Below are 19,309 nucleotides of genomic sequence, written 5' to 3' on the forward strand. Positions count from 1 at the left end.
TTACTCACAGGGTTTGAATTATTTTGAGTCTGTGGCCCAAGATTTCAAGAAAAGTTCTGAGGAGGACTGCTGTCAGTTCAAGAGGACATGGCTGTACTACTGTTCCTATGGTGTGGCTACAAAGACATAGGTGCTTTAGTGAGAGTGAGTTCAAGTGAGCAGAAAGAATAGGAGATGGTGTAAAGAGAGCACAGGAGAAAATGGCGAGGTAACAAAATACAGCTGTCATGAATTTAGAGATAAAGGGCAGATGGAAGTATATAAGCTTGCTGAGTTCTGGGCTTTATTTCAGTTTGAAGATAAAATAGTTGATACTGTGACTGGGAAACAAGCAGTAGGGGATGAAAGAATAAAAACAAGTAAAGGAGAAGAAGAGTATGGATAGAAGGGCGGTCAAGAAATTATTAGTATGTTTGGAATCTATCTGTCATTTGCAGAGTGTGAGTGGAGTAGGATGAGGTACTGTGGAGGGCAGTAAACTTTTAATGTTTAACACAAAGCCTTGGGTATTCTGAAATTTAAGAAAATCGTAGGAAGAACTAAGTTTCATAATAATAAAATAAGATTTTGGCACAATGAAATAATTTATTAGAACTAGTAATGTCATGTTCTCTTTCTCTTCTTTTCAGCAGTATTTTTAAAGAATTAAAAATTTGACCCAGTAGTATGAGTTTTCATTTCCAGACTAATTTATGTGTAGGCTGGAATGTTGCTCTCTGTGGAATTATAAAATAGCATATTCAGATTTTCAAGTAGGGGAAAATAGAACAGTCTCTGCACTTAGGATTGAGAAGTGGAGTGTTAAAGTCTCCATCCCGTCCTGTGAAATGAATCCTCGTAGGCTGAACTAAGCAGGTATCGTTATTGGTTACCCAAAGCATGGCATTTCTCTGACTCTGTAATTCTGAGCATAAATTTGGCTCTCTGGAGTATTCAGATGCTTCCAATATAAATTTCAAAGTATTTTAGATTTTCCCTAGATACTATTTTTAAATGTGAAAGAAGCTCCATCTCAAAAGAAACAAAGTACAGAAGCCCTGTCGTGGACCACCATTGGAGCACTGTGTGAGTTTTCCAAACACTTTCATCAGACTGTTCTATTGTGATCTCTCCCAGCACAAGCTCAGGATAGGATTCATTTAGCTGATTTTGTGCAAAGTCTTTAGATAGGCAAAGCGAAACTACAAAAACACTGCTTTCTATGAGCTCCAGGAGGCTGCTCCCGCCAGAGGGAGCCCAGTCCCCAACGCAAGAGTGATCCGGGTGGCAGCAGCTGCCCCGCTGTCCAGTTTATTCCAATTTACAGAAGGGAAGACTTTTTTTTTTTTCGCAATTCAGAAGCCATTGGCACGGAGAGAAAACCACAATAATGATAGTGAATATCGGGTTTATTTCCATTCTTTTTTTAATAGAACACTGTATTTGGAAATACATGATACCAAAACCCAGTCTCCATATTTTTAACTTAAAGGTGTCCATTTTTCATAGGAACAGCAGAACGGCAAGAGAGCGAGAGCAAGCAGAAATTTAAAGAAAACTTTAAACATGCATATACTTTCATTTCAGGACTTCTACAAGAACTTTGCACAGATAATCCCTGCTTTACCTTTGCTAAAATATCCTAGCATGTTCTGTGTGCCTGCAGTATTATCACTCTCACAAGAACAAAACCAGGACCACACATAATCTGATACAGCTTTGCTGTAGTCAGTGAATTAAATAGTTTAAGGTATCCAGCTACACCAGCAATATGTAACAGAAGTTATACCAGGATTTTTGCTATTCTGTTTCTGTTACTACTTGTGAGAGACATACCAGCCACTTGCATTGGAGTAATCTAGTACAACTCTGCAAGTCCCTATAATTACACATGTAGAAAAGTGGAACATTTGGAGGAACAATCAATGTTACTATGCTCTAGTATAATTTACTGGCACTGAGTATCTTCCTAATTCTTTTTTTGTGATGGTTCTTTCATCTAACAAATTACATCATTTTTTTCTTCCTGTTTATAATATTTTCATCTGTTTATGGCATCATTCTGAAAGATAGAAGCCTCTCCTGAGAAACAGGCTTAATCCTTACAGTGTTTTGAAAGCTTCCAAAAATTGCATTTCTGTTATAAGTCCAAAGGCAGCTTGATTCTTTTATTTACCTTAAAAACAGATTTTAATCTGCAATGCAATTTCTACATCCAGACAAGGTCTTTGGCATAATCTTATATAGCTTCACTGACTTCAGCAGGGCTGTATGAATTACGTACCAGGAGAGTATGTGGCATTACAGCTGCTTTTAGAGTGGCAGAAAGGCCTCTGATATCATACCAAAAGAAGCTTCTCAAATTTTTCAAAGAACATGCAATATCTTGCAGTGACAACACTTCCACTGATGTTACTGAGTTTTAACTAATAGTGCCTTTCAAGGTAAGTGGGTAGCTTTCACTGCAAGTGACCTTCATACAAGGCATTTCTGTTGTCTAAACACATTTTGTGTAGTAAAATAATCAGCAATGAGTAAGCCAAATTGTGATTTTAAGCCTCTACTTTATCTTCCGACTAGATATGTAACAGTAATGCGCTATGAGAAAATATTGTGCAGAACTTGTGTGACACAATTACACCTGAAATGAAAGAACTTGCACAGGAAATGGGCTGGAAACAATTCTTCACAGACTTCAGCTACAGCTGCAGCTCCAAAGGAGGAGGCAGAAACAAGATGCTCAGAACAAAAACCAAACTGAATAAAGATGCATTTTTTTATTGAAGCAATTGTTATAAGGTGTGGATTTACTGTTTATCAGGTCAGACTCACTGACTTTTCTTCTTTACAGTAGAAAGAAGATTATTGTAAGGACTGAAAGAGGGAAAACAAAGTATGTCTTACTAGGAGCAACATGTAAATAATACAATGTTTAATATGTTGGACATCTTGAAATTGTATTATAGTTAGCATCGTAACAGTTACTAGCAACAGAAGAGGTAGTGGCTTCTTTATACTTCTTCATTCTAACTTCTTTATTTGGTATATATGCTATACATGCTCCATGTCTTACATCAGATGCCATAGCATTGTCATTATTACCTTTATAGAAAACCATCTGTCATTTCCTACTACAAAAATTGCTGATGAATGCTGAAGTTTTTAATGTCCATCATGATAAATTTGCAATGTTTATAAGCAAATAACATGTAGCTGGTTCCAGAGTTTGATGTGTGTTAAAATGTTTTTAAATTAATTATCTAAACTTCAAGCAAATAGTAATTTTGTCACCAAGAGGAAACGTCTTTGGTGAATGAGGGTGTGAATCAAATCATCATCTTCATCTTCAAAGGATCATCTCAATCCATCACAATAATTTTTGAGGCACTGCCAGAATGGAATAAGGGCAAAATTTTTCTTTGACGTTGCTGATGAACAATGGAAGTCAATTAGTTTCAAAAGTTCCTGCAAGTTACATATTTGATAAGAGACATTTGCTATCTTACAAGACTAACAATGGTTACTTAAGAGTGTTGTAAGATGAAGGCAGATGTTACTCACGACTGACTTGCTCCAACATTCAGTTATTAAGAGACCAAATATTACTACTCTGAAAGTACCAGTTGATTAATATATCATTTGCCATTGACTCAACTTAGGACCTGAGTAGTGGTTTCAGTATTTGGATATAATAGTGTAATTTCAAGAGTGTATTAGGTTTACAATTTTTTAACACGTCAAGTATCAAACTTGAATTTCATAAATTGATTAAAAACTATGAATACAGGGTTCTTATTCTTTCTTTATAAAGTAGTATATTCTTAAAATGTATTTGCTAATAATTTAGATTATTTTGTTTTACAACTATATATCAGTATTCTTGAACCATTTGGTGATTGCAGATCTTCAGATAGAAGAAACACTTAAGTATATTCTTTCCTCTTATTGTTTCCTTTTAGGACAACAAATACAAATTTCATTATGTGCATAAAATACTGTATTCATAAAATTTTTTCTGTGTAATAAAACACTATAAAATGTAATTTTGCTTTAGAGAAATTAAGAATTATTTTAAGCATGTGAGCAGAGCTACTAAACAACAGACCCTCTTTTCTCACTTTCTGTTAATTTATCACCAATGAATTTTTTTCTTACCTTGTGCTTTTGTAACAGATTTAGGCAGTTTCAGGTTAGGAAACTAGAGCCTGTGCTATCCAATACAGACTGAGTAAATATTAATTTAAAATCCTAATTTCACTCAATTTTTGTCAGCTTACCTTCCCTTCTCCTTGATCAACCATGTACCTGTCCCTTCTGTTACAAGAAATAAGAACAGTCATTTTGAAGGAAAATCTTCATTTTTAAGCTTAAAAAAACCCCTTAATTAGTAAATTTGGGGTAAGTTTATTCCCATCATATAGCCCACTAAGGACTTCTATAGAAAGATATACTGCAGATATTGTAAGTGAACAACACATTATTCATTACAGTAATAGGCAAATGAAGTTGATTTTGACAAAAGACAAAGTGAAGATCTAAGTATAAAGGGTACATATCTTTCAAAAAGAAAAAGGAAGTGGAGGGAAATCACCACCAATATATATATATTTCAACAATAAAAGATAGCTCAGTTAAAATAAGCTGGCAGCAGTATTCACGCCAATACATTAAACCTGTAACAAAATAACTGATGTGAAAGTGTAGTTTATGGGAACATTTTCTCCAACAAAAAACCCCCTGATTTTAAGAAATTTGTTCAATATAATTGAATAGTATAAATAGTTTTTAAAGAATTCCAGCAGCATGTATCAGTATTAAACAAAGAACCTGATCTGTCAAGAAAAAACTTTCATGAAACTAGAGGAAAAAACCTAATGTGACTTCTATTTGATAGCAAAATTAACATCAGACTCACCTCTCAAAGCTGAAAAAAGGATGTCTTGTAGCACCATACAAAACATTCCACATTAACAGGTGCTTAACACTGTTTAAGAAAATTTATTTGAATATCTTAAATGGTCTTTAGCTCTTCCATGCTCTGCATTATTTAATTTTCTAGTGAATAAACATCTCAAATGTAACCAGTCTTACACAAGACTGCTCATAATGTCGCTTTTCATTATTTAATTAATTGTAACAATTTACTGTGCTGTAGTCCAGTTCTTTCTAAAACTATATTTGGCCAATTTTGCCCAACTCTGTTTCTTTAGTACTGTTTACTCGATGAACAAGTCCCACAGAAGAAGTCAATGGCAATGTTAGAAAGTTCTACAATACCTCTAATTAGGTAAAGCAGCCAGAAAATTCAAACTGTTTCTGGAAACATTTTCCAGTTTGTGAATAATAATAATGTTTTCCATATGTTGCCTGGTTTTGCTTTTATGTTTGTTTTACTTCAGGTGCATTAAGCGTCACAGCGTTTATAATGCAGCCTACGTATGAAGGATGGCTACTTTACTATGCAGTTGATACTTTAAAAAAATAAAATAAAAAATCCTTGAAGTAGAGAGTCATTTCAGAAAAATATAAGAACTCTTCTTCAGTTTTGCATCACAGAAATAGTCATTTTAATACACTGGATTAATTGAATTGTTGTACTAGCATTTCAACAGTACTCAACCAGCCTGGTAAGAAATACAATCATTTTTTCATACCCAGTAACTACTCTTTTCTCAGACAGAATACGCAGTAGGAAGGACTTTTATAAATCATTCATATCCTGGTCAAATTCTCTTGCAGGACTACTGTAAATCAGGAGTAACTGCACTGCAGTCAATGGAGTTTCACCAATGGATAGTGGTGAAAAGTTAAAAGAGAAGCAAGGGTAAAGGCTCTTAGCATTATCCCAATTTTAAGACTAGCAGGGTGCTTTTAATCGCTGTATTTGTTAGTTCTAAAGTAAAAGATCTTAACTCACTTTAAAAGCATGTTTCTATTAATTTATTAGCATTTTGGAGCACATTTGCATTTCACTTAAGTACAGCTCAATGTGGTTGGATCCATAAGAAAAAAAGCTTCATACAGAAACGTGAAAACAAAAGAATTCTGTAAAAAAACTTCTGGAATTTGTTCTATACTTGTGCTTCTTCTGTAGATTTTTCTCTTGATTGTTTCTTTTGAATACAAGGTTGTATAAGTAAAAATATTATTCCCACCATGTATAGCAAGCCAGATATGTAAAACGAAAAATCATATTTATGTGTGATGTCATAGATCCAACCTGGAAAATAAGGACAAAACATATTTGTTACAAAGCTGGAAAACAAGACACATTGCATGGGAAAATATGAAAAACACTGCACATTTTTTTCACGACAGTTCAGTCAAATCCATAGATGTTTTATGGAAAAAAGCTGGTGATTGTCTCCTTCTCTAGATGCTACGAATGGAAATGTGTTAAGAAAAAGTCTTGTTCATTCACCAAAACCCAAAATCAGTGCAAAACCTATCCCCTCATTTAAGTATCATGGAAGTCTTAAAATGGGACTATGTGCCATCCTAAGAAGCCTAGCAACCTTTGCTCTAAAACTACATTTTTCAAACAAGTTATCACAGGTCTGACTTTAAAATAGCCATTTTGGAATCCCAAACCAATTAGTTCTTCCACCCTATTATTGTCTTTGTAAAATGTCTGATATGGCAGGCTAGTTCAAATGCTGTGCCTCGTGCAAGCAAACACATTCCCAATAGCTTTCTCAAAGACTCACATACGAATAAAAGACTTCTCTCATTCCAACCTTAATTCCTTTGCAAAAATACATTAAAGTTGCTTCAGAAAGGTTTGAGAACCCAAAATAGCAAAATTCCCTCATGTCATGCTGGTTGCATTGTGATGTAACCTCAAGATCAGAAGCTTTTTTTAACATCAACTAATTGCATCCTATTTGCTTCGTTACTAATAACCAAACACAAAGACATGTTCAGCACAGGCTGAGAGGTGCTGAAAGAATGTATGGTAGAGTAAAACACTTCTGCTTTTCAAAGGGCACTGAATGAGCTTTCTTCTAAATTGTCTTATCTCACTCAATGGTGGGGAGAGAAGGTGAGAGTGGTCTCGCTTTTCTGCACTGCTTGTGCTGTTAATAGCTTCAGTTCAGCCTAGTGCCATCCCTGGCTGACCACAGCCATTGCTCACAACGTTTCCTTTTGCCGCCTTCTGATTTACATGTCTGTAAAAGATAGCTGTAGTCTGACAAGCAGTACCTAGTACTTCCCCGCCTCTTTCTATGAGGAAATTTATAATGAGTGTTTGTTTAAACCTAAGTAACTTTGGGGATAACATACATATGCTTCTACCTTCTGCTATGGATGGCAGTAAGGAGATTATGAGCAGTGCGGTCCCTAAAGTAGGTATTTCTGGCTGAAGGAAGGCAAAGCTAAGTTAGTTAAATCAACACATCCATTGGCAGCTTAGAGTGGTGACACCCAAACACACTTTGCAGTTCTTGGGGGGGGGTGATACTATGGTACAAACACCTGCCTATCCTGAAAACTACTCATCATTTTTTTCATCTAGATAGAGGCATGAGTATGTATAGTGCATATATTATACAAAATACATAAAAACAGGTTAAACTTTCTCATTTTAAAAAAATATATGATAATATTTAACACACAATTGAAAGGATACGTTGTAACAGATTTGGGGTTATTTTGCAAGGGTTGTAATTTGTAGTGTGTGCATAGTGAACTGGTACCCAGCGAATGCAATCTATAAATTTGTACAATGTAAAGCTGGATGTTACAGTCCATTCTGGAGCAGCTGTATTGTTAACTACATGTGCTCATAACATAAGAAAGCCTAATAATATAACAAGTCACACGGTTATTATACAAACATCTGGTGCTTAGCAATTTGAACTTTTTACCTGCAAAGGGTGGTCCAAACAACGCAGATATTCCGTTGGCACAAATGATGATGCCATAGGCATTTGCAAGGTGTTTAGTTCCAACTAAATCTTCGGTCACAACAGGCATTAGAGAAAAATAGCCACTAGAAAATCCTATTAGAGCACAAACTACAGCCAGGCTGACATATGTTTGCATTAGTGGCAAAGTAAGAATGCAGGTGACCAGGGTAAAGTTAGCCATGAGGAAGACATTCCACGTGCTGATGCATGGGAGATCAGAGATGATTCCAAGGATCACTTTACCAAAAATATGAACAATGGCTATAATTGATGTCAAAGGAAAAATATTGTTCTGACTAGATAAGTTGTACTGTTTGACTATTTCTGGAAGATGAATAAAGGGAATGACAAAGCTGCTATAGGCAAACAAAGCCCAAATTATAAAGGCCACAAATACTCTATTGGTAAACAGTGATGCAGCTCCAAAGTAGCTGGAGTACCACATTGCAAAGCCCTTCCTGACTGTAACCGTCAGCTGGCTCACTGTCTTAAAAATGCGCAGTCCATACATATTCCTTCCGCTTCTAGATTTACCTCCAATTTCTATGTGCTGAACACTGTCAAGCACTTCTTCATTTGTCTCTTGTTTTTTTTCTGGTTCATCACTGAGGACTCCATTAGATTTTATAGTCTCTGCAGAATGGGACAGAGCTTTTGCCTGATTATCTTCACTATTACTTCTCACAATGTATTTTTCACTAACAACATCTTTGGGAGCAAGTGGTCTCATGAGCGCTCCACAGACACAAAGGTTCAGGGAGATGGCGCCCTGGATGAACATGGCGTTCCTCCACCCAAATTCGATGCAGAGGTACTTCAGTAAGGCAGTCATTAGGAAAGCTCCAAACCCTGTTCCCGTGGTACTGAGTCCTTGTGCAAGCGCTCTTCTCTTCTGAAAATACTGCCCTACCATCACCACCGCAGGCAGATAAACCATGCCACTTCCAACACCTACGAAAATAAAACCCAGAATCAGTCTGAACTTTTTGCTGACAAGACAAAAAGCAGTGAAAAACAAATCAGTTTTATTCCTAACTTTTATGCGAGCATAGTAGTAAAACCAAGAATAAATATTCAATGCTCATATTAGCTTTCATTTCTGTCTTGTAGCACGTTTCAAAATTTGCAATAGCCATTCCAGTGAGAATACTATACCACTATTTAACTGCTGGAGAAACTGAAACACATGGAAGATAAAACCTTTACCTCAGTTCAGCATGACACTGCTGTAAAGTCCCAAACATCCCACAATAAATCAGTGACAGTTAATATGGGAACAAACCCAAACAAACCCTACTTTGAAACACCTGCATTTGTAATACTTCCATCTGATTGTATCAGTGACCAGAAATTGCTTAGCGGGCATATCTTGTTGCTTTTGCCCAAGTTCACCAGCAATGACAATTCAGAATGAGTTTCTGTTTTCTTTGTAGCTGTAGAGCCACAGTGACTGTGAGATGTATTTCAGGAGTCAGCACGGGATGTTCGCCCCATGGTGGGACCTTGGGTGGCTTTCAGGTTTCTCTTTGGATACTCCAAGGAGGGCCAAAAAGTAGCTGCACAGGCATATTCTTAAATGGCAGATCTGTAATTCAGTAGAAAATCCCTCAGCCGTATTTATAACCCGGGGTATTAAAGGTACCTATTTCAAGCAGAAGGTGTTGAGAGTTGTGCAAACACATCGTTAAATGTAACAGCTGCCCAGTTTTTCTCACAGTAAATTCCTGAGGGAGGGGATTTGGACTGGAAGAGGTATATGCAGAAGATGCTTCCAAATTCACTGTGACCATAATTTAGAAGACTGTTTTCGGCTTAAAAGTTTTTCTAAGTATCTGGTAACATAGCTGCATGCAGCTACAGCATGATGTAGCTACACCTCCATCATTGAAAGAATGGTTATTCCAGCAAAGCCTTAAAAAAAGCACCTCAACACCACAGCAGTGTACTGTGGTCAGAGCTGACCTGTTTTGCCTGTTAGAAGTGTTTATTTCTTTGCTATGCAAATACATGATCGTGTTTCTATTTTGCACAAGGTCTCCCTCCCCAAACCGAGCCACAAACCCTAAGGAAATCTCTCTGCCCCCCAGAAGACTGCCAGCCTTGTCGGACCAGCCTGCCATCGCCTGCTGTGAAAAACCAGCCCAGGCTCGTGCCTGTGCTAGTGCTTACTGCGCTTCCCAACGCATCCCAAGAAGACTTTTTTTGAAGTTGTTTTAGCTTTTCATTCTGTGGGTTACATAGCAAAACCTACTCTCATTACATGTGAAGGCCTGCCACCTTCACAGGTAAACACAGGGTCACAAGCCTCTCCGCTCCTTTTGCCCTGTGATGGCAGCGGCAGGGCTGACTCCGCTCTCCCCCAGCCCTGTGTGAGGTCTCAGGGGGCATTTTGCCCTAGCCCACAGGCACTCCCTGCTGCCAGCAGCCCCAGCCAGGGGCTCCCCGGGATGGGTGAGGGCGCAGGCGGCTCCTCTGCCCCCCGCCACTGCTGCCACAGGGAGAGAGGCTGGTGGAGCTGGGATGAAGCTGTGGGGCAGGAGGGGAGGAGATGAGGCTGGGGGGCTGAGGCGAGGGGCACTTGGGGAATGGGAGCTGAGGCGGCAGGGGGCTGCAGCTGGCGGGACCAGGCTGGGATCATGGGGACGTTCTGTGTGAGGGCATCTGGCATGGCAGGTCACCGACCAGGAGAATGGGAGCCACGAGTAAGCATGGAGGCCCCAGAAGTGATGTCAGCAGGAGGTGGCCACCGTAAGTGACCAGCAGTCTTACATCTAGCGGCCACCAGAACACGAAAGAAACTTCCCTGAGGTGGTGTGAGGGAGGTGGCTGGGAGCAAGGGGCTGGGAGTGAGCGGCTGGATGGGGCCTGAGGTGAGCGAGGGGACGGTGGGTGATGCGGTGGTGAGCGAGGGCATGGTGAACGGAGGTCTTGTGGAGATGGAAGAAACATCTCAGGCATCTCTACACTGTTCTTATGACCAGAATTACTACTGCTAAAAATCTGCGTCAGATTTTTTCTGAAAATAGGGTTTTCACCCCTCTGTAAATTCGGTGTATAATCTCTGCCTTTTTGTCTGATATTTTGTGTATGCTCTTTCTGAAAAGCAGCAAAGGCTGAGCAAAACAGTGTGTAGATCCCGTCTGTTTGATTATATTCCATATATATGGAAACAGAAATTCTGACAAGGGCAGAACTCTGCCTGTAATTACTGCTCTTTGTTCAGGAATTTACAACATTACTGAAATCTATGGCATGGTGGTATAAAGACTTATCACAGTGATCCTTGCTAATTTCAATTATTTTTTCCATCCAGAGAGCTAGATAAAAAATTGTACAGAAATTCTGTGAAAGGGCAGTTTGAGGGAATGGAGGGTACTGAAGCTATTATTAGTATTGCAAACAATTTTTTTTCATAACGCTTCTGCCACATATAGATACCATGCTTCATCTGCAAACATAACTGGCCACATTAACCGTGGAGTGAATAATATTTCAAAGCCCCCTGAACTGCTCAGTGTTGCTCAGCTAAGAATTAAAGGACAAATTTTGTATTTATCACTTGGATCACTTTAACATTTTTGTTTCATATCTACTAACAGTATCTGTTTCCAGAAATGAACAGTGAATAAATGGAATAGCACTTCAAACAGATAATACTGGGTTCTTCTACATAACTTTCTTTAACTAAACTTTTCACAAGAAGCCACATTTTGCTAGAAAGTGAGCATTCAGGCACCAAGGATCTGTTGGTTTTCAAGAAAGATTCCTAAACATGCATGCATTTTAATATTTTGATTGCACTCTTATATATGTCAAAAGGTTTTCTAGAGACTTAATTCTAATAAAAATGACAAAATATTACTTCAGTGATTTTGATTGCAAAAAAATGTAGCAAGATTAGTTGCTATTTATTAGTGGTTGTTGATGTAATCTGGATATCTTTTATTAGAAACTATCTATGAAATATGGCCACATGCATTGTCCTGAGGCTGGGATAGAGTTAATTTTCTTCATAGTAGCTCATATGGTGCTGTTTTGGATTTGTGACCCAAACACTGGTGATAACACAGGGATGTTTTAGCTGTTGCTGGACAGCATCAAGGACTTTTCTGTTTCTCATGCAGCCCCATCAGTGAGTGGGCTGGGGGTGCATAAGAAGCTGGGAGGGGACACAGTGGGACACCTGACCCCAACTGACCAAAGGGACATCCCAGACCGTATGATGCCATGCTCAGCAATAAAAGTGGGGGAAAGAAGGAGGAAGGGAGAATATTCGAAGCTGCAGAATTTGTCTTCCCATGTAATGATTATACATGATGAAGCCCTGCTTTACTGGAAATGGCTGAGCATCTGCCTGCGCATGGGAAGTAGTGAATGAATTCCTTATTTTGCTCTTCTTGTGCATGCAGCTTTTGCTTTACCTATTAAACTGGTTTTATCTCACTTTTACCCTTCTGATTCTCTCCTCCATCCCACTGCAGGAGAGTGAGCAAGCAGCTTGTGAGGCTTAGCTGCCTACCAGTAGTAACCCACAGCACTCTCTAAAATGGGTTTTGAAGCAGTGCATGGTTATTATAATCTGGTATTTTATTAATGTGGAGCAGCTCCTGTAGAAAACATTGTTTCTTCCTGTGACAAAGAGAGGAGTTAGCTGGATATATAATTCAACAGTGCTTTAGCATCTTTGAATTCTACTTGTTAGTCTGGGAAACATTATTTCTTCTAATTAAAAATGTCCTCTAATATATTTACTTGTGAGAAACTGATAAAAATACCATCTTCACATGGCAGATTCAAATGACAAGTCATTGGGCCCAATCCACTGAGTAAATAAATAAGTTTTCTGAAAAGGTAGCAGGCTGTAAAAAGTGTGAAAGAAAAGCTGGAGTAACTTTACAGTCTAACTTCCCTCTTTAGTCACCCAGATAAGGTGGATTCAAAGGAATCAAAATAATGACAGAACTTCCAAATGTTATTAGAGCTCTTACCAGCTGTTACTCCAAACGTAAGGAAGAGGTAGTGCACATCTGAGGCATAGGCACTCAGTATCCAACCTAGAGCATTCAATATCCCTCCAATTATAGCTGTCTTGCGGCACCCGCACATGCTGATGAATAAACCAATGAAAGGACCTGTTAAAACACATGAAAAAATGTTGAATTATTTATTAAATTCCCTACACGCTAATAATTTTTCACATGAAGATTCTTAATGTTTTAAACAAAATGTTAAACATCAGGCCACTCATGCAATTCGGTTTATTTTCCCTATTACTGTTTAAAATCATGGAAAAATCAACCAACTGACCAAATACTTAGCAAATACCCACAGGACCTAAAATCAAAGTTGCCCCATGAAGAATGGACAGTTTAAACAGAAGAAGAGACTCAAACCATTGTTCCCAATACTAATGTTGTGTGAGTGCAGGCCTTTTTCACAAGCATTTATAAAGTAAACATTTTGTTTTCAGTGGAGTATTTTAGGCAGACCTAAACACAACTTTTTCAGTCTTAATTTAGAGAGGCCGAGGTGTGTATGTGTGTATGTATACACAAATGTACCCCTCCAGATATTATTTGGGGTTGATCCAACAGTAACTTGAAAAATAAATTTTAGTTCAGCTATCAAACTGAAATATAAGGTGTCCAAATTGAACATTTTCTCCTCCTAGACAGAGCACAGGGAAGACCACAAGCTTCACAGATCATCTGTTTTCTTAATTCTATTGAGACCTTGAAGTCACAGGCATCCTTTCCTGCTCATGAGGTCTCCTGAAGTAATTGTCTTCTCCATCATCTTCCCTGTTGTTCCCTTTCTCCCTCTAACTTGTAAAGTTTGTCCTGGTGAGTTTAAAAAGGCAAGTCAGGAGAACCTGCACAGCTCTGCTAATAAAATGGAAAACTGTAAGAAAATACTTCAGGGATCAGTGGCAAACATATTCTGAAAAATCTATGTAGTTTTGAAATAAATTACGTTGGAACATACCTACAATAAGTGTAATGCCCATGCTGAGGGAGCTAACCCACGCTGTTAAGCCACGACTTTGATTAAACTCTTCAAGCCACTCCACATTGAGTATTCCAAGTGCCATCTGGGACCCCATGATAAGTATGTGTACGAGGAAAGAGGAGAGTACAATCATCCAAGCCCATCCTCCATCAACGTTTGGATTAGGCTTAATTGGTTTACTTCCAACTTTTGAGTCATCTCCAAAATCATATCCAATATCCTCTCGACTAGCATACATCTTCTCCACAGTATTCTGAAACAAATGCAGTAAATACCTTCAAAATACATACAAAATTATCAGATTTTGTAGTTTGGTTATAGTGAGAACATAAATCACTACCGTATTTCACATTACTGTGTTTTAGTGCAGTTGTACAGTGAATACCGGATTTTCATTGTTCGAAAGTAAAATCCTTAGAAAATTCTCTAATTAATATATTTCTTTGTGTACCTTATTATCACAGCTGTCTATGCAGAAGTATTTACAGGTTGACAGTAGGCTACATTATTTCCATTACTATATACTTTACTTACATGTAAGTAGCTGAGAGCGCTCACTCTTCATGGGTTGACTGTGGTCACAAAAAAAATCTGGTCTCTTTCTGTATATTCCTTCTCTGTATTGCCTTCTGCTCTCCCAGTAAGATTATGTTCCTTTGTGTTCAAGTTGATAAAGCCTGGAATAAAAAAAGGAAATCCTGAAGAGGTAGGTAGATGAAGATACTGTATCTTTTCAGAGGAAACCAGTTTTGAGATTTATTTCTTCTTTAGTAGTGGAAGAACAAGAGTGAATACAGAGAAAGATAAAGATTTAAGGTTCTTGATTTTCAAAATGCTTTCCTTACATAAATTACAACAAGTGGGTTGTTACTACCTCTCCGGCAAGCTTTTTATTAGAGTCAACCTGACAGTTTGCTATTATGCTTTCAGTTTCCATAGTATTAATCCATATAATCCTACTAAAACCAAAGAATTCTTCTAAATTAATGTCAATGCCTATCAGAATCAAACTGAGTGGCAGTTATGTGCCTAGGTATACGTAGGATCAGACCATAATAGCTTAATTTGATTACTTTGATTTCTTCTATTGTTACTGTAAGTGAAGATTGCAACACAATGTGAAAATAATTTCAAAACCATTTTTAATCGATTAACAGGCAAGGTGCAGAACCCAGTTTTCCCTCCATCTGATTTCTGCTGCAACATATTGAAATGTTACCCAACTGTGAAGCACCACATAGGTTTCCATGGAGACTAAAAATGTAATGGTACAAATTACCAGAGATGGTAATTTTTTGTCTTTTCTTCTCCAGAGAAATAAAAAGAGCCATTAGCTTCACCACAGTAAAAAGAGAAAAAAGTTATCAAGAGTTGTTTAAAAAGCTCCTTACATATTCTGTGAGCCCTCAGAAGGTGTGCCTCAGAGCTAGCTCCTCACTACTAAAAACTGCCAGTGGATGAAGTAACTCAGATTCTGCACTAACTGAAAATTTGGGCTGTTGTCTTTATATACATATTTGGTTTCTCAAGTTACCACTTTTCCAAACTATTCAACTTTTTACTTATTGCTAGAGAAACATACAGAGGCAGCCTTGAAGTATTTCATACTCATACGTAGACAGAGTCAAGAGCTGAATGGTCAAAGCTACCGTTTCTTTCACAGACAACAGTCAAAACCTGCCAATATACATAACCTCTTCAGACCAGCTGCTGGGTACATGACCTTTGTAGTTAAGTGCCACACCCCCCTTACTTACAGTGCAAGTAATTGTGTGTACCTAAGGGCAACTTCAGCATGTAGGTTCCCCCAAGAGCACAGTGATTTGCTTCACACAGTACACTGGAGCTAAAATACATTGTACTACTGGTATCAAACATTTCACAGATGGATACTCTTTATGGACTAAGTTGTCACTAGCCCTGACTTGGCCATGGAAGGTATTGGTGACAGAGCGAGGAGGAATAAGAACTGTGCACATGTAACGCTTGCCACCCAAGCAGATAAACTGGGACCAATCTGAGTCCACACCTGGGTGTCAGTAGGAACACATACTGAAATGACTTACTGGATTTGCAAATCAAGAGGCAGCGAGAAGGAGGATTATGCTTAGAGGTCTTTCTAGAGGTCCTGCAGGGTGTTCGAGGTAGGAGGTAGCAGGGGAGTAAGTCAGAGCCATGTGGTGGTGCAGACTTTTTTTTGAACGTAAGAGAACAGCCTGGGACAGCCTTAAATTAAAATTATACTTCATCCTTCCTCTACAGAAGGTAGGTCTTAAAGATGACACCTCAACTCTCTCCTATTAATGTACTTGAAGACAGATCCCCCACTGATGTAGTTTATCAGACTCCTTCTGGAGGATTCAGCCCACTCACAAGAGAAAGAAACACTAACGGCAAAAAGGTGAATAATCATGCTAATGGGAAATAATGAGAAGTAGCAGAATGAAGGAAAATTGGAAGCTGTTAAAGATGCTCTGTATAAGATTAATGAAAATGTATGATGTATATTACAGTACATCTTAGATAATGGCATACAACATTATGTAACTGAAGATTCAGAGTCAGCATTAAATGTGGAGCCTTACCTCTCTCTTTCATGCTTTTGACTGGTTTTGTGTGCACCTGAATACTGACACTGGATACAAAAATTTTCTTCTTTGGACAGGAAATGGATACATCTTTTATATATTTAAATTTTTTAAAGCAAAAATAATTTACATTGAGATGCAAAGATACAACACTCATTTTTGCCATCTTACTGGCAGAACAGGCTTAGATTGAGTAGATGCAAGTTAATGTCATGCTTGCATCAACCCCCACAAATCTTCATAAAATGGATGTATTTTCCCTTTGAACTGGACTCTTGCTTGTTACTACTTTTATTACTTTCCACTGACATCACAAGTTCAGAGTGAATACTCTCAAAAGCAGGGAAGGTCATCTCCAGTGACTGCACAAGCTCTCAAGCTCTGGATACAGCAAGGGCTGGACGTCTGTGTCCCCTCCCCAGTGCCGACTCCTCGCCCCGTGGCCTATCGCACCCAGGAGAACACACTTACCTGCCCTCAGCCTTCTTCCCACACCACAGCCCTGCCGAGAGCACAGGATCACAGAAGGCAGAGAAGCCCAAGGGGCTCTTCACAACTATGAAATTGTTAAGAGACTGCAACGGAAATGACGGCAGGTGATGTGTGAGGCCAGCCACACTTCCCTGACGAGGAAGGCAGTGAAGACCCACTCGCAACATGTTTAGACACAGCCATCTCGCAAAGGGTTGCATTTAAAGGCAGGAGGATTGGGATTCTTGTTTGGTCAGATGGAGATGGACTTGGGTTTTTTCATAAAAGCTTTTTATACTGTTTGCACACACAATATGCAGAGGTCTTTGAAAACTAGCCCAAACATTAGTGCCCACAAAGATGCTGAGCTTTCTTGAAAATCTGACTCATGAGCTATTTCAGGGACCAATGCAGGTGCTGTAATAAGATCAAAGTTAGCAGCAAAACACCCAAGTTCCCTGTACCACTGGTGGAGCTATGGCTCGCTAGCTTGGAGCTGAACTGATCATCGAAAAGCAGCTGATATTGGTATTAGAAGTCCATACGATGAACAACTGATATATACTTGTGTAATCTCTTCCAGTACCTGATTGCCTCTGTGTTAAAAAGTACAAAGTCATACTTGAAAGGCACTTCCAATGGATAACCGAGAAATGCATTATAAATAGTAATGAGGTTTGCTTCACGGTATTCCCAGTAAACATGGCACGTGGAATTATTTGTCTTTTGAAGACATACAGCAAAAACACTGTTTAAAACACAGTTTATTTGGGGTGTCCTAAGTTTTGGCAGTCTAACTTCAGCTTGCTAACGTGCTGAGCACTTCGGTTGTCCACGACTTCCCTGGAGATGTGGGCACTAGCCACTTCTGCAGCTCAGGGCCACGCTCCTCACTGTGCATGCCCAGCAAGGAAGAGAAAGATCGAGGAAATCAAGCGCTTAGAACGCGAAGCCAGCTGCCAGGGTCGCAAGCTTGCACCAAGCCGGCGGCAGCTCCACTCGCCGGCGGGGGGTCCCCGCCTGCCCCGCAGCGCCGCTTCCCAGGCCCCGCCCGCAGCCCCCGGGAGAGCCCGCGGGGCTGATCGGCCCCGGGGACAGCGGCCCCGCCGTGCACCTCCTGAGGCCGCCCCTCGGGGCCGGGGCCGCGGGCAGCTCGCCTCAGGCGGCGTCCCTCGGTTTCGTAAACGGTGACAGACTGCCACGGCAGCGGCCCGAGGAGGGGAGGCTTCCCCCGCCCCAGATGATCCGTCTGGGAGCTTCCCCCGCTGCGCCTGCCCCGGCACTCAAGCGGAGCCCGTCGTCGCAGCACGCCGCGGGGACCGGGGGAGCTGCCGCCCCCCGGGCGCGGGGCTGCCGCCGGGGCAGCGCCGGCCCGGGCTCGGGCGCCGCCGCCTCCCCGGCCCGCGGGGGGCTGCCGGGCGGCGGGGCCGGGCGGCGGGGCCGGGCGGCGGGGCGGCGTTTGAGCGGACGGCGCGGCTGCAGGCGCCGCCCGCCCGCCGGAGCACAAAGGATGACCGCTAGTTACCCCGCTGCGGCGGCGGCGCTCCCGGCCCGCCGCGGCACGGAGGAGCCGCCGCCGTCCCCCGCCGCCCCCCGGCAGCCCCGCGCCCCGGCCCCGCGGCCGCGCCGGCCCGCCTCCGCCGCAGGCGGCGCGGCTGCTGCGCGGCTCCCCGGCCGCACCCGTCCCGGTGCCGGTGCCGTGCGGCGGCTGCCGGCTCCTCCCGAGGTACTCACCGCGCCGGGCCCCGCCAGCGCCGCCGCCCAGCCCGCCGAGCCCCCGCCGTCAGCCCGAGCCGCGGCGCTGCTCCGCGCCCCGAGAGCCGCTGCGGGCTGCGGCGTCCACCTGCGCCCGGCTCCGCTCTGCCTCGCCCCTGCTCGCCGCCCCGGGGCTTATTCTCTGCAGGAGTGTGGCAGCGGCGTGGGGCCTCCTGCCCCCCAGGCAGCTCCTCTTCTGCACCGCCTTGTCTCCATTCCCTGCAATTTCAAACCTCCACGCTCTTTCATTCCTGCGATACCGGCTAATTCTGGTTTGGCGGAGGAGATTTGCAATCCTCTCACACGCACACTCTTGTGGCTGAATGAAGTTTATTGCCGCACAGGTTATCGCTGGAAATTTACATCTCGGAGAGTTCGAGGATACAATCCAATAAAAGCAGCCAGTATCAAGATTTTAATGACCGTTGGGTTGTTCGGTTATTTTTTTTTTTTACTTCAGAGAGGCTGGTCGAAATAGCCTAACCACCCTAAGAATAAAACTTGAAGGCTTCATTGTACAGTACCTTATTTGTGCAATAAATAAGCTTTTAAAATATTCCTCCCTTAGAAGAAGAGTTGCAGAAATATACTCCTGCT

The 19,309-nt window shown here is 41.0% G+C and overlaps 2 protein-coding genes across 3 annotated transcripts in view; one reads left to right on the forward strand and one right to left on the reverse strand.

Moving 5' to 3' along the window:
• The window catches only part of FBXO36 (F-box protein 36), a 32,348-nt gene extending 26,610 nt beyond the window's left edge, over nucleotides 1-5,738 (forward strand). The window contains 2 exon segments of the mRNA XM_074911944.1: nucleotides 2,560-2,665; nucleotides 2,668-5,738. Coding sequence (XP_074768045.1) covers nucleotides 2,560-2,665; nucleotides 2,668-2,744 — 183 coding nt within the window. The 3' untranslated portion in view covers nucleotides 2,745-5,738.
• SLC16A14 (solute carrier family 16 member 14) lies at nucleotides 5,732-19,046 on the reverse strand. 2 transcript variants are annotated; one of them, XM_074911942.1, is made up of 6 exons: nucleotides 18,692-19,046; nucleotides 14,433-14,575; nucleotides 13,875-14,151; nucleotides 12,878-13,021; nucleotides 7,848-8,840; nucleotides 5,732-6,199 (listed from the first exon to the last, which is right to left on the reverse strand). In XM_074911942.1, the coding sequence occupies exons 3-6, from the start codon at nucleotides 14,134-14,136 to the stop codon at nucleotides 6,051-6,053; spliced, it is 1,548 nt and encodes a 515-aa protein (XP_074768043.1). In that variant the 5' UTR covers nucleotides 14,137-14,151; nucleotides 14,433-14,575; nucleotides 18,692-19,046; the 3' UTR covers nucleotides 5,732-6,050. The 2 variants fall into 2 exon arrangements, with proteins under 2 accessions (XP_074768043.1, XP_074768044.1); XM_074911943.1 differs by lacking the exon at nucleotides 18,692-19,046 and having other exon boundaries at nucleotides 14,433-14,601.
• Nucleotides 19,047-19,309: the final 263 nt, after the last annotated feature.

Source organism: Athene noctua, chromosome 8 (assembly GCF_965140245.1).
Source record: "Athene noctua chromosome 8, bAthNoc1.hap1.1, whole genome shotgun sequence".
Lineage (NCBI taxonomy): Eukaryota > Metazoa > Chordata > Aves > Strigiformes > Strigidae > Athene > Athene noctua.